Source organism: Musa acuminata, chromosome BXJ1-4 (genome assembly GCF_036884655.1).
Source record: "Musa acuminata AAA Group cultivar baxijiao chromosome BXJ1-4, Cavendish_Baxijiao_AAA, whole genome shotgun sequence".
In the NCBI taxonomy this organism is placed as follows: Eukaryota; Viridiplantae; Streptophyta; class Magnoliopsida; order Zingiberales; family Musaceae; genus Musa; species Musa acuminata.
The window spans coordinates 3,625,022-3,649,298 of record NC_088330.1 but is presented as its reverse complement, the minus strand read 5'-3'; the positions used below and the strand labels follow the sequence as shown (position 1 = coordinate 3,649,298).

Below are 24,277 nucleotides of genomic sequence, written 5' to 3'. Positions count from 1 at the left end.
AAACATAATAAAAAATTTGAGGCTTTTATTGGGAAATCAAAATATTAGCGGTTAAGCAAAACGATGTTATCACCCATAGAGAATATAATTGAAATGACCAAGAAGTTGAACTTGTGTTATAATTGGATCAAAATAATATTATGTGACATTACAATATTTATGATGATAGGTATGATAGATTGTCTATACTATAAATATCGAAATCCAAATGATCATTAACATTATAAATTCAACATTAAAAATAACAGTAAAGCAAGAATGAAGTATCGAAGATATCAAGTAGCTTAGTCGATAAATACCGATTATCGTTATCAAGATTTTGGGATCAAATCTCATATCACCACTCACACACACACTGTAAGAAAAATAAAATATCAATATGAGAGGAACTTAGACCTATATGATTCCCCCAAATTAAGAACTCAACACAATCAAGTTTAAGACATAGCTTGTAGCACATGTTTGGATAAAAGATCTAATCTTCATTGTGACATGTACTTTACAAGATCGAAGATAATAATTTTTTAAATTCTTTAAATTTCAATTATAGAATGCTATTCTCATTATCATTATCACATTGATATGTTGTGATAATAAAGACAAGAGTTGGGAGTAGGAGCAACTTCCACGCTATTGCCATGCCATCTCCATTAAACTGCCACTATGAGCTTTGCAGCATCAACTAGTGGCCATTGTGGGGAGTGCACAATGGTGATCGATGATGTCGACCAACATGATTGCATGCATACTTTGTGCGTAGAAACTTCAAGTGACCTCTTTGATCCATCAATAACTTATTCCAAAGCGTCGAGGAGATACCATCCCATACCAACTTAGAACAATATGCTCTCTCCACGAAGAAGACTTCGGATCAGCTTCTCTTACCTCGTCTCCATCTAATTTCATTCACATATTCTACTATGATTTCTTAGATAACCATAGCCTATAAATTCATGATCATGTGCTGAGAGTAATTTAGTTGTTTCTTGCCGTATTTCTTTCTCATATTAACTTCAATTGATTGAAATTAGTCTAGACATTTCAATGATTAATATATTATAGTATAAGTGATATGTTTCATATCCGAATTCTCGTCTTCTATATCATTTAATATAATAAAAAAATTAATTAAAATTATATTATTATAATAGTAAATAAAGATCTCAAGTATCAGTAGTCTCAGTAGCACTAGAATGACATAAGATAATAATGTGATTGGCCAAGGCGGCTCAAGCATCAACCATGGAAGATTCCGCCGCCACATCTAAATGGATTGACCATTGAATCGAAGTAGCCCAATCCAACCACGCTAATTTAGTTTCTTAATTAATGTGCTAAAGTGGGATGATGTTTTATGCACCAAACTTGTCCTCATATGATGGATGACTCCAAAGGAAGCAATCAACACCACCACATGGTTTATCTTTTAGATTAGTTGGATAATAATAGTTGTTTTTCTTAAGAGCATAAATTAATAGAATATTTTAAGGATTATCTAAGAGAATATTCTCACATTGCTAAGAAAGGAAAGAAAGAGTTTGGTTAAATAGGGCAAGAATTGGGTTGAGTTAGTGTTCGATATGGTATATACTTAGACTCATCATTATTTGATTTTTAATAATATATGTGTTCTCTTAATTTTTCCTTCCTTTTCGAAGGTATATGAATTAATAATGATCCCTTAACTACATGGATTATAATTAATGGTGCAAGACAAAGCATTTTAAGGACATAGTAATTCAAGTGATAGTGAAAGATATAGCGCGGTTTATACAAAGAGATCGAGTTTGGCTCGTTGTTAAGGCATTTGAGCTCAATCCAACTAACCCTAACCCATCATTATTTGTCTTCTCAATATAGCATATATTCCTTCTATTAATATTGACGTAAAAAACTCAATTTGTTTACTAAATATATAACATTTAAATAATAGTTTTAGTTGTAATATATGAATTAAAAAAATCGATAATATTATCATAATCATAATAAGTTGTTAAAAAATATCAATAGTCAATTTATAGGTGATAAAAATCAGCATTGGAGTGACATATGTGTGTGCGTATATATAGAAATAAATACAAAATTAACTTATTATATTGGAGATATATATATATATATATATATATATATATATATATATATATATATATATATATATATATATATATATATATATATATGCATACTTTCTTTACCTTTCTACAATTAAACACAATTAAAGTTTCTTTCCTCTCAACAAAACAGGAAAACGCCTTAATGTTTCTCTTCTTTATGCCTTTCCCAATTATCTTGTTACACATGAACATAAGAATCTTCATAAACCAGTCTATGTCTTTTAATGTGAAAGTAAAATTAATGCTCCCTCATATTCCTTTCGATTCCCTTAAATCTTTTCCATTTCATCTAATTTATATATAATGCGAATTCTACTTTCATTTGAATGAAAAGAAGGATCTTCTTGTGGCTTTCTTTCTTACATTTTCTCCCTGACTTTCATCTCAAAGATACATTTTAATCTTTTAATAACAATAAAAGATGGCATTCTACCTAAAAACTCTAGAATCTTATTCTATAGATTTAAGGTACATGTAAGATTTAGATTGAATACAATCAATTTGTTGTGTACATAACATTTGTCTACGCATGGGTGCTCGGCACTTTGCATTTCATGTGATGATATTAGCTAAATCTTCTTAGCCTCCACCCTCCTCTATCCTTTTTATCTTAGACATTGTTAAAGCATATTGGGTCTTTTCTTAATAGCTTAAATTTTCTTGGATCTGTAATAACTCAACCATATGTTTTTGTTGGTATCATGAGTTCGAATCGTTCTTCTTCATCTAGATTTGCACTATACACTCGAGTTTTCTTCGTATGTCATGTCGAGTCTAGTCGACTTGTTCTGAATATTGGATGATTAATTTGTTGAGGATAAGGGATTGAGTGCAAAGATTGTTGTTCTTATAATTTTTTATTTCTTTCTGTAAAAGGTAAATGGTATCATAGCATGAGAGGTTAACCACTTGAAATGGTTTAGATCCTTATAATTTTTTTATTCTTTTTATAAAAAAATAAATTGTGAAGACGAGAATTCGATCTCAAGAATTTGTTAATGATAGTCAAAAATAATAATTTTAACTAGTTGTCATTCTCAAAATCAAGATTTCAAACTCTCTACTTTTGATAAGTAGATTATTGATATCAATAATCTTTAGTAAAAGTAGAGAGAATAATTTTGGTGTGTATGTGTGTGTGGATATGCCAAGTAGTGAGATCATAAGATCATAATCCTTTCCCATGATTGATTTGATGTCTTTCAATAGATGTTTACTTCCTCGACCTTCGGAACCTCTTTTCAGAGTGCCTCATTCAGCATGCAGCTTTCTTCTCCCAAACACACTATCATTTGGCTTTCAATTGGAATTCGAAGACCTCGAGAGGGCATGTAGCTTGGTGACAGACGACATGCTTCAGACCAACCAAGCCAACAGCTTCAAGACAACACTCGAGACAAAACTCCTCTCATCCTGCATGCTTTTTTGGGGCCATGTACGTAACCACGAATCCTCTCACCTGCACTACATGTTCGTGGCACGAGGGTCGTGTTGGTCTCATGAGGACCGTCTTCGTGGATCTATGACTTGTTTAGTTGCTGCTCTAAACATCATTGTTCTCGGTTGCTTATCATCATCCGAATCACAATGTTCTAACTTCATAAATGGAACCATAAAATGTTGGAAATGTGTTGTACTGTGTTAAGTCTTCTTGCCGATCTCTCAGGTGGAGTCACCTCCGATTTGGCGACCTGACGTTCAAGAGATGACAGGGGAAGAAGGAGGATTTCCGGAAGAGAAATTAAGTACTCCCATGAGCCTCCTTGCAATAAAGACCAATCTATCATATATATATATACATATATACGTATACATATATACACATACGGATAATGATTGTGTGTACCTAATAATCTTATATATGTCACAGCAGTACAAATACCACTGCCTATAACCCCTTACAGAAACGGCGGCCACCGGAGTTGACGACAAATACGACCTTATCATCACCACAGTAAAGAATATGGAATATGCGAAAATGCCACCAAGAGAACTTAGACTTGAGGTAGAACGCGATGTGGTCGGGTCGACGGTGAAGTCGTCAGTGTAGTCTATCTTGTGGGGCTCGACTGGTGGTCAACGTGTGGTTGCCCGTGGGAGAAGCTCAGAAGCAACAGTAGTTAGAACGAGACGTGATGGGAAGTATCAATTTCAAGACATTCTATTTCACCTAATTTGGATCATATTAATTACTTCTCTCTCTCGCTATATGTGTGTGTGTGTGTGTGTGTTTGCCTTACAGAAACACGTAAGATGGGTACATGTGTGCGCATGTGTAGAGGAGAGATAGAGAGATGGAGATTGGGGAGAGATATACGAGGAAACAAGGTTAAAGTGTGGAGATCTAAGGATATGTGCTGCATGATAACATGATATTCTCATATTAGAAGAATTAGAGGTGTACCCCATGCACATAAATAAAGAGTTTTTATTAGCTTCATGGAAGGAAGGCAGACTTCTCGGTTACAAGTGAAAAATCCGAGGCGAATAGAGAAAGTTTGAGGTACTCAAAGAAGGAAGAAGATAGTCTATGACATAGTCTTCTAGCTTCAAGTCGGGACTAGAACGATCACAATTTGCCAACAGAGATGCAGAATTTGGATCCTATTTCTCTGATTCAAGGGTGACAGCAAGCACAGTAAGAACAACCGATAGCTTCTACCCATAAGATCTTTGTCCTCACTGCGACCACTCAATGCAGACTCCCATACGATCCAGAGAGGTGCTGTTCTCTTTGTGTCATTCCTCCCCCCATGCTCCTCATCATGCCTCCAACCCCGAGAAAGTCTCTGGTCAAACTGTCTGGTGCTCCCATGCCACTGCCCGATTGGTTCTGCTGCAACTCGCTCTCGTTTGTGCTGCTGCACATATGGTTTCCATTAGCGAGGGAGTTCATGACGTCTTGCAGTTGAGCTGCTGCTGAGCTCCCTTCGGCACCATCAAAACCAGCACCAAAACTTGTGTATTTGCCGCTAGAATACGAGCTTCCCAGCCCTTTGAGTAAGGAGCTTCCGCTGCCGCGATTAGGAGTCACACCCATTTGCGCCGCCTTCTGAAGAAGAGCAGTTGCCGACATATGAGGTGGTGCTGAGTCACTTTTCACCGATTGGTCGTACGTGGAAGAAGACATGTTCGGATGAACGTGGTTGCTCAAGAGATTTCCTGCAAACAGTGTGGGCGGCTCGTTGCTCCCACCAGCAGTGCTGTTTAATCTATCAGAGATCAGCGGGTGAGCATTTGGTTTAATGGCGATGCTCCTGTTGCTGCTATCAGATAAGATGCCAAGATTGAAGAGATCAGTAGCAGTAGCGGCGGATGAATGGAGTTGTTGGAGCTGCATTAAGCCATTGAATGGTTTGCTCTGGAGCAGTAGAGGGTCATCGCCCAAGTCTCGGCTCGAGCCACCACCAAGGTAGAACGGAGCAGACCGAGATGGGTGAATCGGCTGCAAGGCCGGCACCGTGAGATGGTTGAACCGTGTTGCACCACCGTTCCCAGCAAGCCGGAGAGGGTCGGGCGGTACAACATGAGCTCGGTCCTCTAAGGAGAGTTGCGCGTTCAGCTGAGGAAGGCCCAGATTTGTTCCGGCGTTGCCGTATAAGTAGCTTCCGATGGTGTTCATGGCGGTCGGAATCCTCCCACCCTCTTGTGCTAATGCGTCGCAGAAAGCTCTGTGGGTTATGAAGCTATCACGCCTGCATTAATTAGAGTCTCAGAACAACGCTACGTGCATCAAATCCGTCTTAACTCTGTTGCTGCAAGCAAATGCTAAGGAAGCAGAAAGTAATGGAAAGTAATTGGCTATACTGCATGCGGTCAAATGGACGCCTCCTCCTTCGCATCGACTCGTTCCAGCCGAAAGGAGTTAAAGAGTACGCTTCACATACATACCAAGTGATGTCGCAGCTGCGGACAAGCATAATTTGCTCACAGCCAAGGGTGTTTCTCATGAAATGGTGGACCAGAAGAGCACGGCCATGCCCAGCTGCCCACATATCTCCAACTCGCAAGACAACAAAGCTGGCCTGCTAAGCCTTGCCTCCATGTCTCCACGTGAGTAGGAGAGAGAAACGAGCCCAGCGTTGGATACAAGGAGAAAGGTGGGTGAGTCCCATTACAGTTCAGTTCCATAGGGACGACAGTTCACGTGGGAGCAGTATCGTTTTCCTTGCACCGGGGAATCCATCCATCCATCCCTAACAACCCTAACCCTAACCTTTTAAACTCTATCTCCGTTTGAAGAAACCCTAATCACTGAAACCAAGAACAGTGTGTGCAGCAGGTCCGTTGTGTAAGGAGTGCAGCTTGTGGTGATCCAAGCATGGATTAGATCGTGATGGATCGGATGCATCGAGGGATGGTAGTACCTGGAAAAGAGGGTTCCACAGTCACATCGGTACTCGCGAGTGCCGCAGATCTTGGAATGGGCTTTCAGATCGGAGGGGACGGCGTAGCGCTTGGAGCACTTGTCGCACTTCCACTTCTTCTCGCCGTGCTTGCGACTGTAGTGCTTCTTGATGCCGGTGAGGTCGCCGAGGGCGCGGGAGGGGTCGTGGTGGACGCAGGTGGTCTCGGGGCAGATGTAGACCTTGCGGCACACCTCCTTGGGGTTCTTCTGCTTCAGCTTCCATGGCAGGTTGTGGCCGCGCCGGTGGAGCTGCAGATTCTGCTCCCGCTGGAATCCCTTGTTGCACACTTCGCAGATGAATCGATTCGTTGCCAGAAGCGACTTGGGTGACAAAGCAATCACTACGGCCTCGGCATCTGTGGATTCAACGAATCATGAAGCCCACAATCAAATCTTCTACATGACATGCTATGATGATGTCAGTGGGAAGATTGGGGTGTGTATGAACAGAGAACTGAGAGAGAGATCAAGGGATGTTTGGAAGCGGGGATACTTGCTTGAAGAATTTCCAGGGAGGTTCCTCTTTTTCTTCCGAGGAGCGGCCGATGAGCTCGGTGGTGATGATGACTGCTGCGGCTGTTGCTGCTGATTGGTGGTGTACTGATCTACCTCTCTGGTTCCGAATAAAGGACCTGAGAATGAAGCTGCTTCCATCTCCCGAATCAAAGCAGCAACACAGCACCGTTCTCTATGGTGTTCTTTTTCTGGTTTTGGTTTCTGCAAGGATCACTGATGAGTCCAAATCAGAGTGCCCAACATGCAACCATGATCTCTCCTTCGGTAACTATCTGCTTGAATTTTCTTCAAACCCCCCGCCCTCTTTTAGATCTGCAATACAAGAGAAGATTCAAAGAGAGGGATGAAGAAAGCAAGAATCAAAAGGCCCACAGAAAGCCCTAAGCAAAAACCTCCAAGCTCTTTAACTCTTCATACCTCGATTGTAGAACACGGAAAGCTGGCAATCCAAACAGGCAGTTTCAGTGAAAGCCAAATATAAAGAGACAGAAAGGAAGGGATGAGAGAATAAAGAGGGGGAAGTAAAGGAGAGCACAGGCAAAATTAAAAGAGGACCTGTTTCTTCCCTTCTCTTTGTTCTTCTGCTGCTGCTACTTGCTGGTGGAGGAGGGAGAGAACAAAGAGTTGTGTGTGTAATTATTCTTTAGGGTTCCTTCTCCATTCTCTTTCTCCTCTCTTCTTCTTCTCCTATATATGGATGGGTCTCATTTTTATATTCCACCTCTGTTATTCCTCGCTCAGTTGGACACCGAAAACGAACAATACAGTAAAGGTTTTCTTGAAGCAGTCTCACACAGGCAAAAAAGTGTCGCTATGTGGCAAGGGGCCCACAACACCTGCAGTCCTCACCGTCTCCCACATCCTCCTATCGCTTGATGTGGATATTCCCGTAAACGTGAGGACAAAAGCCAGCCTCTCTATGCAACCATCTCAATCCATGGCGGTAAAAGACGAGTAACGAGTAACGCACTGCACCTATCTTACTCCGAGGCAAAACGAGAATTGAATGAGATACACATTTGTATGCATATCCTCCTTTAATTATTATTACCTTCTATCTGATTTCAAACTATAACTAATTCAGCTATCTATTATCTCTTTTTAATCATCTAATGCACAGTTGATAGATACCGTCATTTTATGTAATAAAATAATTTTAATTCAGCTATTTAGTTCAATATGTACAAGTTTGTATGCATGTAACCTTCTCCAAGAAATACTACCTTACTCATGCTCACATATGCAAATCAACGCAAGTAATGGAACTTGATACACACGTGTACACGTACTCCATACACAGCCTTCCATCAATGCTCAATTCAAATCATTATCACCAGGTCACAGAGGAGTACCATTAAAAGAGCGTAGCAGTGCTAGTAAAACCTGCAACATGTTCTTGAGCCCAATGGTCCTCTTAACAAATCCAAACTTCACAATGCTTGTTACAGCAACACACATGAACGTATACTTTTTCCAAATGGTTCTTCGATAAAACATAACGGTAACGGTATCGAAAACCGAGTGCAACGTTGAGAACAGTTGTATAATCAAAAGTCGATGCATGACTAAACAAAATGGGTCCCTACTGTAGATACCGAGTCGAGCAAATCCAAGTTTATTTCATCACACTTCTCATTTCCATCGTAATTTAGATAACTTGGTAAGTGTCTGTGATCAACTGAATCCTCTGCGAGTACTTTGGAGCAGCATTGCTTCTGAGTGGCATGAGATTTACAACCTGTGGCAAATTTGCAAAGCTTGTGAGTAAAACTGTTAAATGAGGTGTGCTATAGCCATATCGGAAAACAAATTGCAAATAGATTTCTTATGATCAATTCCCAAAACAGGATAAAAGTGGATACACACAAATACACCACTATAATTAAAACTTAAAAAAGGAAGATATTGCAGTTCAATCTGCCATATTGATAAAAAATATTATTCTATTATTCTTCAACAAGGTGTCTGGATTGTGTTATGTATTTACCAGATTATCTTAATAAATCGAAACTATATACATAATAATCAACATGAAAAAGGGAAATAATCAAAGAGCAATTGATTAGAACATAACAAATGTATCGAAAAGTGTGAATTTCTGGGCCTACAAGACAAGAAAAAATACACTAAAAGGAATAAAAACTGTCTCATACATGACAAATTTCACGAGTGTTGTGACAGTTAAATGGATGCGGTTGAAGATGTATAATATTGGAATAAAATAAAACTAATTAAACACAATTCAAATTTTAAGTGCTTAGTGAGTAACAATAGGGAGAAAATAAGCTCTTAAAGATATCTGCAAAATCAAACTTTTTTGTAGATGAATATATTTTTGTTATTACAAAAATCAATTTATGATTGGCCTGAGTCACAATAAAGATATTGAGGCAGACATATATCATGAAGAGTAACAGAACTGAAATAAGAATCCAATGTCTCAAACAAGAAAAGGTCTAAGTTGTAATCTTCGGGAAACTAGCCAAGGTATATAAAGAAAATTGCCTCAGATTTTATGTTTTAATGTCCACTTCAAAGGATGCTGCACCGATTGTCAACATTTATATCTGAAATTGTTCTTATCTCAAAGTGCAATCAAGAATAGGGAGGTCAATGATACATGGCCCGTTTGGCATGAACAAAGAAAGCAAAAGACATTTCCTATAGCCGGTTTGGTAGGAAAAATACTCTTCTTTTCATGTTGCTGGCTCATTTAATCCAAGCATGATATACTGTGCGAGCACATTCAAGGCATGCAAATGAAAACTTAATTCTTGCCTTCACCACCATGTTTGAACACTCCAATTTAATGGGCGAGTATAGTAAGCTAACAGATATTCATTGTATTCAATAGATATTTATACATAAATGGCACATCTACAGATTTGGCTCATATTCTTCAAGATGTGTAAAATTTTAATATTAACCAGTTAATTTTCCTAAAAGGGGAATAATTCACCCAATGACGAGGTTAAAATTGCGATAGAACCTACAAAGAGCAACTTAAAAGACTTGCAACCATTGATCACTCACCTTAACATCACTATATGTGCTTGCAGCAGTAAATCTGATGGTAATAGGGAAGAATACTGATGAATCAGCTGGAGGCACAACAAACTCCATTGATCCACTGACAACAGATAAAATTAGAGAGGAAGTGATTAACACTAACAGATGTAGGATTTTCTAATATCAAGCGGATTTGCATGCATGTACATATTTATCATACCTGCGGTTGGAATGGTCAATAAGAAGAATAGACCAGTCTAATGTGGAATTTCTTGAGTCATACCTGAAGATGATTAACAAATCAATTAAACAACACCAAGAATGAAAAGTATCTCAAAAGTAGTAATTCAAAGTCAACAGCAAGAGGAAAAACACAATTCTAAGATCAAGCAAGCTTTCCTTGGTGTTAACACTCGTTGCAAACAGATAGCTTCATCTTACTCTCACTGAATTCTTCAAGAAATCTCTAAAAAATTGCAAAACCTCTAGATTTACTCTACTTGCTCAACTTTTAGCCAATATACATTTGACTTATTTCCTACTCTATTCACCCTACTCAAATTTTGTTACTTCTTCATTGCTACGCCAGGTCTCCAATTGTCTTCATGGATATCAGCATTATGGCCATTGAAAAGGCAACAAATTCACAGGTCATTTGAATCCTTAGAGCAAGTATATGTACTCCTGTTGTTTATCTCCATTTTTGTAACAGCATTACTTCAGCCTCTTATGTAAGTGCAACAAAACAACTATTACTACAAATATTTGATTCTTAACCTCCCTATATGAGAGTCCTTTGAAGTAAAATCCTCAAAGTCCCAAGACATTTCCACTCAAAAACAAAGAAATTATGTATTACTAGTTAGGCTTTTATTATTAAGTTTATTTCACATTTGAATCAATTTCAATTACAAATTATTCTTAACAGATTCTTCCAAAATATTTCCCTAACTTATGCCCTAAAACGCTCTATGACAAGTGAAGTGTTGCTGATTCTAAGGCTTAAAATTCAAGTATCTATAACTCTTTTTTGTAACTCTAAATAGTTAAAGATAATTGTTCAAAAAATTTCTGTACATGACTTTTTTTTTTTTACTAAGACCTAATCGAAAACATATTCAGTATACTTTTGTTAGTATATGTTGACAAAGAAATATTAAAAATATCAAGTAGGTATTATGATGAACTATACTAAGTACTCACAAAATCATTCTAAGGTTCTTAAGCTTATTACCAAATTTTGGTCCAGTTTACAGAATCCAAAACCATTGCGAGAAGCATATCATCTATAGTTACAGGTTCAAGCCTAGTTGGTCTCAAATGATAAGGTCAGAACTTTTAAAGTCTGAACAGTTAGACCAATTGAAATTGAACAGTATGGTTCCTACCACTTGAGCTGTTATGAGTGTGTGCTGTTGTATATTTTTGATTGAAATCAAAATGTCAATTGGCACAAGATTGTTCCATAATAGCCAAAAGGAAATACTTGTTTTTGGATGCCATATACAGCCATACTATTTTCTTTTATCAATACTGTGCTGTAAACCTTCAGGAAAGGCATATATATTGTTTCCATGCATTCCGTGCACCTTTACAAATGCCATGTGTGTTGTTTCTCCATGAGCTCAACCATGTATTTGACATATCACATGGCCACATTACAAAGGCCAAGGTTTTTTTCTTTAGCAATTTGTTGGTCAGATTTGATGGTACCTTTTTTATCCACTACTTATGTAAAAAAAATCTTTATACTTCCATTACAAATTTGAGAAGTCACCAGCAAATTTGGAAGCTTTCTTGAGAGAATTGTGTTTATGATGAAAAAAGACATTCTTACAGCTGCACAACAAAATAATTTATTTCTTGAATTGAGTGATTCCAGAGTGCAGCAAAATTTGTAGAACTTTCAAAATTCCTTCTATGAAGTCATTTAAAGAATGAGCTTGATTCCCACTTTAGCCCAGCGATACATGTTTGCTTTCACATGTCCTATTAATTTCCTCAACATGCCATTGAAGTCAAAAGATCTCAAAAGATACACACAATTTTTAGTTCTGCATTCCTGTGTCAGAGACCAAAATATATGAATACAGTGTGGAATACAATTTCTGCTGGAATGCCTTATTTGCTATTTACTGTTTGATCTATTTCAAAGTAAGGCATTAGAAAAACTCTTCAACAGTCTCAGCCATTCTTAAATCAAGAAACTGTAAGACGAGTCAAAGCAATGCTAGAAGCTTCGATATATTTACCGATTTGACATCAGATTTAACTATTGGTTCTACTGAATATGGAAAACAGAATCAGGATTAACTGTGTACAGAAAAGAATAAAATCCTTGACAAATTTCTGAATGAACACTATTCAAAGTTTTACATAAACAAGATCCACCTAAAAGAAAAAAGGAAAAGAAACTCAAATACTTACTTCCATTCTCCATCTATCTGCTTCACACTTGGTGGCTCCCTAAGTGCAGGGAGAGGTATGGAGATAACAACATTTTGTAAGTCAAACAACTCAGATGCTTCATACTCTATGTTAACATAAGTTTCACCGCCAGACACAGAGGGCCAGCAGTTTACTGCAGATTAATGAGGAATAATTAGATTCTCCACTTTGTCGACAAATATTTGAGTTAGAAAATAGTACCCACCAGTTAAAGGCAAAGCAGCTTCATCCATTCCTTGAATTCTCCACTTCATAAGGCCAACATCATTTTGACCAGTAGGAAATGGCCTGTTGGAATCTTTCAAGCCTATAATGTGCTTGCTGTTGAATAACTCTTTATTGATGTTAGGATGGGTTTTGAAGCTAAGGCCAGGAACATCTTGGTTTTCAATCTGTAAACAAGATACAGCACACAATTGAGTAGACTTTTGTCTAAGATTTCTTAGGAAAAGGGAAATATATTTACTTGAATTTCACGCATAAAGCTACCAGGACATCATCAGTAGAAGTTTTCTTACATGCATGAAGTACCATAGAACTGCAGAAAACTCTTTCTGCAAGTTTTCTCCTACACTAGCAGCATATATGTCATAGCAACAAATTTAACTCTATCCACCTACTTCTTATCATCTCTTGGCAAACTCAATGTGTGGTTCATGAAACTAAGAAAATTTAAACTGAGATCACATGATTGGTCCACCAAAAATGTGCAATTATTCTAAAGAAAAACACCACAGTAGTAGCATGACTGAAGTTTTTTCCTGAATATTCACCAGGCAGAGCAATATCACATGTAATCCACATAGACTATTTTAAAGCACAATAAAAGTGTGACAGTTGCAGCATAGGCAATATGATTATTGTGTAAGGATATGAATGAGGAAGAGAACCTGCAACTGGACAAATCCATCTTCCTGATTAAGAATTTGGAGAGAAAGTGTTCCTTGAATATCGAAGTTATTAAGACCACCATCTCTCCTGATTACAACATTTAATCTCTCTTCAATGGTTAATGTGACCGGATCAGTTGGCGGAAGAGATGACTTTGACAGAGCAGCAGTGGGCTGCACATCCTCAAGAATTACTTCCCCTTCAGCCTTTAGTGATTCCAAAAACTGGTTTGTCCTTTGTGTTTTGCCTAGCTTCATACCAAGTCCTTTGGGGGGGGCATTAGCCGATGCAGGTGGGCGACCTGAAACAGCAGAGTGTTCAGCAGACAAATGAATCATCAAAACACTCCATCCCCATACTAACACAAGTTAGCTAACAATAGTAAAAGTATCATTTAACCAATAACCAACTTGACTTTTTAAAACTGAACACAAGATCTAAAGAAATAAAAGCTAGTAAAAGTCCTTCCAACTTATATTAAAATGGAAATTAGGGACTTCAGTAATCCAATATAGGCTCTTCTACTGGTGATAACTCAAGATTTTATATTGCAATAAACTTTTGCATGCAGAATATAATATTCAATGATGAATGCATAATTGCAATTCAAGTACAGGTTGAGGTTGTCTTAGAGATGATGAAACATTTATTTCACAGTGAATTATATTAGAGAGAAGCAAGAGAACAAACAAGAGATACTGTGAAGGAAATATGAAAGATGAGTTGAGGTGCAAAAACAGTACTACAACATTCCACTAAGAATAGAAGAAACAAAACATAAGTAATACACTAAATCTAAATTATAACTAAAATAAGTTGTCCTACCATTCAAAATATAAATGAAGATAGTTGTAAACCAAGATAAAGACACTAATTTGAGAAGCATGCTATTGGTGCATACCTTTGGGCTTGCTAGAGAAGGATTCAACATCAGCACCCAATCCAAATCCAGAACCACTGCCAAAGCCACTTCCAGAACTCGAAATACTCATATCACTAAAGCTACTCTCAATTCTTCGAGGGCCAGATAAAGACATAAACCCTCCTTTATCGCCTCTGTTCTTTTCAATCTGTCAAAACAAAGTACAGATATGAGATGTGGTGATCATAACAACTGCAATTTAATATTAGTCAAATTAAGCTACAAATATACAGAAATGAAGATTTTTTAATCAAGAAAAATCATCTATGCAAGTTTTCTTGCAACACTTAACATCAATATTCTTGCTAGATACTGTAATTCTAAAAGAAGGAGAGGGGGGGGGGGGGGGGGGGGGGAGGAAGCTGATACTTTATCCAAGGTTAGAAAACTTCTAAAAATCCATAAGCAGAACTTTTAAGAACATTAGAATTAGCATACACACTACGAACAGTGCCCAGTCATGTACATGCTACAAATAATATTGTATACAACTAATGCATGTGCTATATGGCACGAAAGGCGTGACATGACAGCGTCATTGCTTGACATGTGGAACAAAGTTCAACAAATTGCATATAGATAAGCTAAGAATAGATATAATCCACTTGCTGACATTGAAAACATTGACTATGATCATAATTTGTATATATACTTGGAAAAGATATCTTCCATGTATAAACAACCCTCAATTTGCATATAGACCCAGAATCTGACATTATTTAAATAATTATACTAGATTGTGAAGCCTAGTCTCCAGCATTAATTCATATAAGGGTTGGATAATATATTAAAGAACCTACCAATTATGACAATCTTTTTCAGATAAAAACAAATTGTAGTTGCAATGATGTTCATATGTATAATTAATTGTGCACAGAAGATACAAGGTGCAATTTTGAACCATTCTGATCTCAAAATAGAATATTACTTAGCGTAACTCAAACTGATACCATAGAACCATTGAAATATGATAATCAAATGAGAAGAGCTGTTGTATAAACATGATCGTTTTTCCATCATCAAATGTAAAAAAAGACAATTCCACTGTATGCACAGACAGCAGAGGTTCTCTTTCACATATATTTTCATCATGCATATGAAAGAAGTTAACTAATTAATAAAGAGGCAGCAAATGTTCATACATACCTTGCTTTTGTCTATCTCACTAGCTTTCCGCTTCATGACATCCTTAGTCTCATTAATTTTACTTTGCATGACCAACTTGTGCAATCTTTCCTCATGGCTCTCCATCTCACAGTACTGTTTAACTTGAGCAACAGTCAAATTTTCTTTGTTCCCTAGTGAGATGGCTTCATCAAAAGCAAAAATCAATTCAAAAGCCATCTTACATATGCCCTCTTCATCTAAAGAGGGTGAATATTCAGGCACCTATATACCATTTAAGGAAACAAATTTGTCCAGCTTTTAATTATAAAAAAATTTCAAAAAACCATGAACATGAACAGAAAAGATAATTTAGTTAACTCTCCAAGCAACTAATGTAGCAATATTTGCATTAACATAAGGCTAAGCAGTGTAATTATGACCAAATAGAGGGAAAGAACAACCAACACATGTTCAGTACATGAAATCATAAAAGATGTAATTCCATGATAGCAAAGAAGATTCACTCTGCTGAGTGAAAAGCAATCATCTAGCGTAAATAGCAAAACCGGTATAAATTCACAATCTGGTGTAAAAAGGATACAAGTTTGGACAGAAGTCTCAGTGTGTCCAGATCTTCAAGAATATTACTCTGTTTGTTTGTAACAAGCAGCAGATAAAGTGCTTCTATTGGTTGGTACACATAGCGAACATTCTCAGTCTCAACATATGTATGCTGCTTTCCAGTTCCCACCAACTTTGGAAATGCAGCAAGCAATCCTTCTATCCTAATTCGAGACATGTCCACAAATTGCCTTGAAACCAACACTGCAACACAAGTCAAAATGAAAAAAATAATTGTTAAATAAGATTGCATATCACGATCCCTTCTCAGACACTACTACATTGGTGGATGTCTCACCCACTTGGCTGCTTTTTAGATAATATTACAACCATGAAATCAAGTTGCAGCAAGCAAGTTTGGATTTTAATGAAACCTGAGATTTATGTAAAATATCTAAGCAAACTTTCTACTTCATAATTATCAAAACACTAAGTTTGCAAAATTATGTTTAACATTGTTTCCAGTTACTTGAGCAGTATAAAAACCAAAAATGAGATAAACCAGAGATGCACCTGTAAGTGAAAAATGCAATGAAAGGGTGCTAATCAAACAGTTATTTAAGTACCCTAATTATACAAAATTCTCAATTCCATATATATTCAAGCAAGTAAAATGTGAACTATTTATAACAAACATGAGTATATTGGTAGAAATCCATGCATCTGAAAACATGTGAAGTCTGTAACTAAGCAAAACTTATGAGACTAGGATCCCTTGTGATATATGTAAAACTGATACTTCAAAAGGTTAAAATAAACACTGGAGACCAATATATCTAAAACAACAAAAATAAATCGAACTATGCCTCAAAGAACTTCAGAAATATTTTTTAAAAAAAATATTTACATTAAAATTTAGAAGAAAGGCAATCATTTGTTTCCACACGAGACCACTGAGTCCATAACCGGTTGGTCTGTCTGAATACTACAAATGTTGGCCACAAACCTCAATGGAAGAAGTCAAAGGTCGAAATTCATCTGAGCATGGTTTAACATACTACTCCGATATAATTTGATACCGCTAGGTACACCCTTTTTTTTCCAATTTTTTCCAAGTTAACAGGCAGCTCAGTATCTCAGTGTCATGCAGGTCTAATAGTAAATCAAATCTGCCATTTGACCAGTATTTAAAACCTTTTCAACTAACAATGAATCATACGATGAGGTGCTATAGTTGAACAAGATAAAACATGCTAGGAATTGCTACGACAAATGTTTGAGCTTCTTAGGATTTTCAAAAATGATGGCAAGCAACCAAGACCTGATTAAATCAAGGTAGAAAATGTAATTTGACAAAACATAAAGCTCTGAGTTTAGAAAATATTTCATTTAATAGCAAGAAAGTTCAGGAACATATTCATTGTCCAGAATCAAAATGTTGAAACTATATGAGTGGCTTGAAAAACAACTGCGACTATTTTAGAATTATGTATCCAAAGTCATGATCTGCAACATCAGATCTTATACTATCAATATAAATTCTTTCAGGAAGATAAGTTTAAACAAAGAATATATTCCTACGTTACTTGTGGTGGAGAATCTCTAATTGAGATCAGCTTATCATAGTTTGATGTAGAAGAATTGGAAAAAAGAAACAAATAAAGGAATAGGAACTCACCTTTTCCAGACTTAGTTATGATAGAAGCTGCAAGAACAACCTGATCAGACATAAAAAAAAAGGGTTTAGCAGGGGTGGATCTGTAAGATAATTTCAATCTGGCATAGGGTAAGATAAAATATTGAAGGTTGAATTAGCAACATATTATAAACTATAAAGACCATACACCTGAATTTAAACAAAACTACAAGTCCATGCATAAGGATTTCCTATTCAGCAGTGGGAACGAACACCATATTGAACTATTTTAGCTCAATATTGCTGATACCCTCCCATCTACTGATATTCATTATCATTTTTGGCATTGTGCTACCAACAAATAAAACCAAAGAGTGAACAAAGAAAGATAGTAATAATGAGAGAAAGTGATGAAAGGGGGTGAGATTCTAATCTACACAAAAATAGAAAAAAATTAATTAATCCATTATTTCGTATTGAACTAGCACATGACAGTAATCATGCTATCAAGTATGTCACGTATGTAATTTCTCCAACTTATCTATCGCATCCATGTAGATTCCATTTAATGACCATACGTGATAAGATACTCCTACATGCCCATGAAGAAAGAATTCACATGTACCCCTAAAACAAGCCTTACTTTTGGATTTACCTATTGATGAATGAAAACATAGAGAATGTCCTCAAAGTCTCATGAAATATTGCATACCACTTTCAGGGTTATATATGAAAGTTTTCTTTTTTAAGATTTTTTGCATGAAGCACTGAAATGATGTCTATGATAATTTTCACTTTAAGATGGACATCATATTTACAGGGACAACTGATATTGCTCTATCATTGAAATGCAAGTACTTAAACAGTTCGATTACCAATTCTCGAGATATGATCAATATGAAAGAATTTGCTTTTTAGTTAGTTAACGGCACACAATCTAGTGATGGCTGTCTTTAGTAGCTCCACTAGGAACAATGAACATAGTTATATAATTAATTGCCTTCCAAACAGTAAAAACAGTTAACCAGGAAATTTACAAACTTCCATGTAAAAAAAGGGATAATCCACTTTGATCACAGTAATTTTCTTTAATAAGGAAAATCTATATGACAAAGCAGCATGTACTTCAAAAAAATACATGTCGAAATTCACATTGATACTGATGCCGAGCACTTCAGGCCACATAGATGAACTATCATTGTCTAGACCATGTTATTTGATATTGCAGCATCTATGGTAGGAAAACACAACACTTGATCATGTTAATGTAAAAACTTTTAAACACATCCAAAATCAAATTCTCTAAATAGCACAAATTTACAGAACCAGTCATCCTCCTGCATTCCTAACCATCAGATGGCCCACAGAAACAAATAATTTAATGGAAGGAGATTAAACAAAGAGTAACTATGATCAACATCATCAAACATTGTCTGACATCAGAAAGCAAGATAGTGGAGGACAGACAAGATATCAATGAGGCTCAAGTTATTATGCTCCAATGCCTATCATCATTATTTTAGATATTTATTTTATAAGCCAGTATTTCAATAGCCAGTTCCTCTCAACCAGAAGATATATATCATTCCTGGATTGGTAAATAATTGAAAAAAAAAAATCAGTGGAGAATTTGACCGACTCAGGGTAGCTTGGTTGTAATTGAATCAATTTAGACAGTATAACAAATCAAAGATGATATGAATCCAAACTTAATCAAGTCTAGTTAATTCAAAAGATCATTTTTGTTATTGAAGTAAGCAGCCCAAAAACTGGTTTGAAATGTTTTACCAGCTAATGGTTAAGATCAAGGTGCAAAAATCAATACATGTAATAAAATTATATTCCAGGTGTTGTTCAATACATGGCAGCACAACGAAGACAAAACAACACAGGCATTAACTTGCAACAATAGATCATAAGATGTAAAAAGAAAATTCCAGAGCAAGACTCAAGTACATACCATTTTGTACGACTCTGTATTCCAGCCAAACTACAACTAGTCCGATTACACTATCTGGCAAAATAAAGCAGTAACATGATGTTAAACCGTTATAAACCCAGAATGAAGCCTTGGAAAAACATGTACATCAGAAAAATGAGCAAGATCACATAGGAACATCTGAACTTTCAATTCCCATCCCATAAACCGTACGAACAGGTATAGAAAACCCGACGGAAAAACAAACAGAAACAGCATATTTTCACTTCTTTACAAGCTGACAACAAGCCAATTTACTGATTTCACATATCGCAATCGAGAATGGTAGCAGATCTAACAAAGAAACGAAAGTTTGGATCTAGTCATGCTATTTCCCACATGAACTAATTACCAGTCTGCCAGATCTAACTGCGGCTGCCAGATCCACACACAAAAACGATACATTCAAGAGAAATACTCGAGATCGACGCAAAAAGAGGAATAGAGATCAAGAAACGAACGCGGAAGAGGAAGAAGTGACCTGGCCTTCAGATCTGAATCTAGGGTTCAAGCGGAGATCTATCGAAGGAGAGACTGCAAGAGGCGGAAAGAGGGGAATCGGACTCCGCGAGGACGACAGAAAAACGGCACGGCAAACCGGATCTATAGGACAAGCGGTAAGCGGGTCGGATCTGACTATCATATCCGACCCACACTATGAAACAAATCCAATCTAATAATATGAAACAATGTACAGTCTCTTAACGTGAACATTCGATCCAATCCGGCCCAGCCCACCACTATAAATTGAACTTAGCTATAGACATGTAAAACCTCAAAACTTTTATGTGTGTGTATATATATACATATTTTATTTATTTATTTATTTATTTATAATTATATATACGTATATATATATATATATAATAAATACATTGTTTGATTGATTGACATTTACGACATCAACTTAATTGGGCTATATATATAGGGTTTGGATTACTGCTTTTTGAAGAAAAAAGTTCATAGTATATGAGCCATTTTAATCCACATATTATTTCATCACAAATGTTTTTGGAATTTTTTTTTTTTCAAAATAGCGACAGTAACTTTCCAACAATTTTTATCTTTTTTCTTAAAAAATATTATTTCTCCCATTTATTAGATCTTCATGAGAGATAATTAATTTGTCTATCTACGGATCCTCCTATTCTAATTTGTGTCACCCTTTCGCTTACCTGTCTCTAAAACTACAGGCTTCTTACCGTGCAATCTTTCTTAGTACCAATCAAAATATAGGTAATCCAGACGAGTAACCTTATTTAAGTAGAAAGTTATTTACATAATAAAATGTAATAATAAGTTCCACCGCGGATGAACAGTATCTGAAAACACGCATCCTGTCTGGTCTCCCTCCGCTCTCCTTCTCTTCTACGGCGTCGTAATGGAGAACGGTGAAGCAAGCGGCGCCGGAAGAAACACGACACCGACGAAAGGAACGCTAACCCTAACCCGATTCCAACCCCTCTACCGCCCGCCGGGGATGCACCGCCATGCGGGGAGGTGTCGTCGCCACCCCCTTTGCCGACTTCCGCCCGCAGGCCCTTCACCAGCCTTAGCCAGGTCGATGCTGACCTAGCTCTCGCCCGCGCACTCCAAGAACAGGCACCTGATCCTTCGACCTCTCCCTCCTGCTCCTCTATGTTGGAATCGTGTTGTGGGGGTCGGGAGTGAGGGTTTTGGGCGTTGTTTTGATGTTGGCGATTGGGTGCAGGAGAGGGCGTACGCAATGCTGAGGATGAACGGCGTCGATTGCAGCGATTACGGAATCTCCGACGCCGGTAGCTACGATTACGAGGAGGGAGCCGGACCATGTGATCGAGGACGACGCGGGGAACATCGAGGGGAGCGATTACACGAGGACGCTTTCGATGCCAATGATCCTGATGTTGACGATGAGACATTCGCAATGGCGCTTCAGGATTCTGAGGAGCAGGAGTTGGCTGTTCGGTTGATGGCCGTCGCAGGTTTGAATGTGTGTGGGAGAACGCTGCTTTGAGTTCATTACTTTCTGTTGGCTTTCGGTTGATTGGATCTTGAACTGACTGTTACTTTGTTTCTTTTCAGGGGTATCAGATGATCATGATGACCATGGCGATAACTCTCAAGTGACATATCAAGTTTTCCTATTCCACTGTTTCATCACTCTCATAAAATTATTCACTTGATAGTGATTAGACTTTAGACCATATGCTGTCATTTGAATAACAAACATGCCTTGTAGTTTTCCCCATTATTTTGTTTCTACCTCATCTTTTTTCTGATACTTAAGCAACCTTTGTTTTAGTTTCATTCTATTATCTCTCATTGTGTTGCAATGCTCTCTATGTATAGTTATATTTCTGTTAGATATTTTTCCTTTAAGTTGCTAATAAATTGCTAAATCTTAGATGTCTGGCTTCTTTATAAGAGAAACCGTAACCCCTTGAGTTGGTTTGTCATGAGAAATTGCATTTAGTTACTTTGAACATTTGATTTGAATTTTGGTTGTCTTTGATTGCTTGGTTGTAAAATTTTAGACATTGGATCCTGCGATTTTGGTGTTTGAACATTGTGAGCTGAAACAGCTGCTTCTGGTCATAATTCAAGCTGATCTAAAACTCAAGTGTTATGCCCATCACACTCAATTAGTAAAATCTTAATTGAATGATTGTAACTGGCCATTGATAAGAAAAAATCAGTCATGGATAAGGATGTGGCACAAAGAAAAACATACCTGTGACATGCCTGTTTTTTATATAATTTCATGTGCTCAATATGTAAGGATGGATGGATCATATGTTTTTACCCTGTTTCGCAAACCACATTTATGGTTGTTTATAATTACCACACTAATTACTTGAATTTTTCATGTTCTCATCAACATTTATCATTGTACATCATAAACAGCCAAACTCTAATTCATTGATTCAAAATTTTTTTATTTAATGGAAAGATGCTTAGAATTTAATAATATAGTTATAAAATTGCTTCATATATTACATATTATCAGGATGCCTGGCAAGAGGTTGATCCAGATGAGTACTCATATGAGGCAAGAGATTTTTTTCCCCAGAAAATTTAGCCTCTCTTATAAAACTTCCATTTAATTTGGACTTTGATTTTTCTTCTCCTTCAGGAACTAAATGCACTGGCGAGGTAGTTGGAACTGAAAGTAGAGGCCTTTCGGCTGACGCGATATCCGCTTTGCCTTCAGTAAGTTACAAGGCAAACAATGTCCAAGACAGCAATTCTGAACAGTATGCATACATCTCGGTCAGACTTATTTATTAATATAAGACTTGACATTCATCTATGTAACAATTGAATGAAAACCACAGATTCATCATATGCTGTCTGGAGTATGAGGATGGTGATTCTTTGGTGCTGCTTTCTTGCAAGCACATATATCACCTTGAATGCATAAACACGTGGCTCCAAATAAACAAGGTGACACTCTAGTGAAAATGATAGGGCTTTGTTGTGTGTTCATTACATATCCGTAGTTTGTTTATTTTTGTTTGTATCTGTAGCGAAATTTATAGTTGAAGTTATTTACTGATGAATCAGGCTTGCATTAGCATGCATAAATAAGAAAACTAGAGCAGTCACTTTCTTATGTACCATTTGTTTTTATTTGAGCCTGGATTATTTGATAATAAGTGGTCATATTCTTGGGGAAATTTGAAGTTACTGACATTTGAGATCCATTTTTGGTAACTAGCTTTGTACCTAACTATAAAGAGACATATAAGATCATTGAGTGTATATTATTGTTCTAAGATTAGTTCCACTTAGCTGCATATTAATGGGAGCATAATTTCTCTAACGACGTGGGATTCTTCTAATTGGCTATGTGAGACTTTTCACAATTTTATGGCCACAGAATCCTTCGAATGACAATTTGTAAAATTTCCATTAGTTATATATGAGATCATTGTTGATGTTATACCTTATTGTCCCTTATATAATGTTTATACTCATCTTTTGCGTTGAGTTCAAGATATGATGTTTTTAAAGATTATATTTCATATCCTATTACATTTCTCGCTGTGCTAAAATATCGAGACTTCTTGGAACAAGACATCTAACTTGCTTCTTTAAATATTATTTTAGATAGAGCCTGACCGGCCTTCTCTTGGACTTCGACACTCTTTAGTTTACTGCCTTTACCATAATCTGGCTTGGGTTTTGATTAATCCTTTTCCAGTATCTCATCAAATTTGGGTCTATTTTGATAATCAATTTGGGAAGCAGAATTTCAATTACTTGTAATATATAGAATAATCAATTTCTTCAGTGAGATGCTTGACTGCTTATATCATAAATACCATAAATAATTTAGGCTTTTGATATCAGATAGAAGTAATTATCATAACTGAAAAGTAGTGATCTTGAGGAGAATGATTTATAAGAGGCTTAGGCTTTTGATTGGTTTTGTTAAATTTCCATAGAGACAAGTAATTTAGGATAAAACATTACTGAGTTTTATCTTTGGTGGAGACTAATGATGACTGAAGCAGACTAAGTTGCACAACAACAAGGAATTGGCATATAACTATAGGTTTTGTCGGAACAATACATCTTGGAAACAACTGTAGGTTACATGCTACAACATTCGGACATAGATCATTATTTCCCATTCGACAGTTGAAGAAATTTAGGAGAGACATTTGCTGAACAACTTTTCTGTAACCAATCAATTTCAAGC

The 24,277-nt window shown here is 36.6% G+C and overlaps 2 protein-coding genes across 5 annotated transcripts; both read right to left on the bottom strand.

Annotated features, from left to right (window-relative positions):
• Positions 1 to 4,528: 4,528 nt before the first annotated feature.
• LOC135581832 (protein indeterminate-domain 5, chloroplastic-like) lies at positions 4,529 to 7,761 on the bottom strand. 3 transcript variants are annotated; one of them, XM_065157950.1, is made up of 5 exons: positions 7,594 to 7,761; positions 7,431 to 7,477; positions 7,020 to 7,350; positions 6,482 to 6,878; positions 4,529 to 5,809 (listed from the first exon to the last, which is right to left on the bottom strand). In XM_065157950.1, exons 3-5 carry the CDS (start codon positions 7,174 to 7,176, stop codon positions 4,807 to 4,809), a joined length of 1,557 nt encoding a protein of 518 aa, XP_065014022.1. In that variant the 5' UTR covers positions 7,177 to 7,350; positions 7,431 to 7,477; positions 7,594 to 7,761; the 3' UTR covers positions 4,529 to 4,806. The 3 variants fall into 3 exon arrangements, with proteins under 3 accessions (XP_065014022.1, XP_065014012.1, XP_065014015.1); XM_065157940.1 differs by having other exon boundaries at positions 7,456 to 7,477; XM_065157943.1 differs by lacking the exon at positions 7,431 to 7,477.
• Positions 7,762 to 8,340: 579 nt separating this feature from the next.
• LOC135642090 (coatomer subunit delta-1-like) lies at positions 8,341 to 20,175 on the bottom strand. 2 transcript variants are annotated; one of them, XM_065157924.1, is made up of 12 exons: positions 20,072 to 20,175; positions 19,573 to 19,626; positions 17,655 to 17,694; positions 16,017 to 16,240; positions 15,455 to 15,697; positions 14,288 to 14,456; positions 13,386 to 13,687; positions 12,701 to 12,887; positions 12,475 to 12,628; positions 10,268 to 10,330; positions 10,072 to 10,168; positions 8,341 to 8,776 (listed from the first exon to the last, which is right to left on the bottom strand). In XM_065157924.1, exons 2-12 carry the CDS (start codon positions 19,573 to 19,575, stop codon positions 8,687 to 8,689), a joined length of 1,572 nt encoding a protein of 523 aa, XP_065013996.1. In that variant the 5' UTR covers positions 19,576 to 19,626; positions 20,072 to 20,175; the 3' UTR covers positions 8,341 to 8,686. The 2 variants fall into 2 exon arrangements, with proteins under 2 accessions (XP_065013996.1, XP_065014005.1); XM_065157933.1 differs by having other exon boundaries at positions 20,052 to 20,165.
• Between the last annotated feature and the right edge of the window lie 4,102 nt (positions 20,176 to 24,277).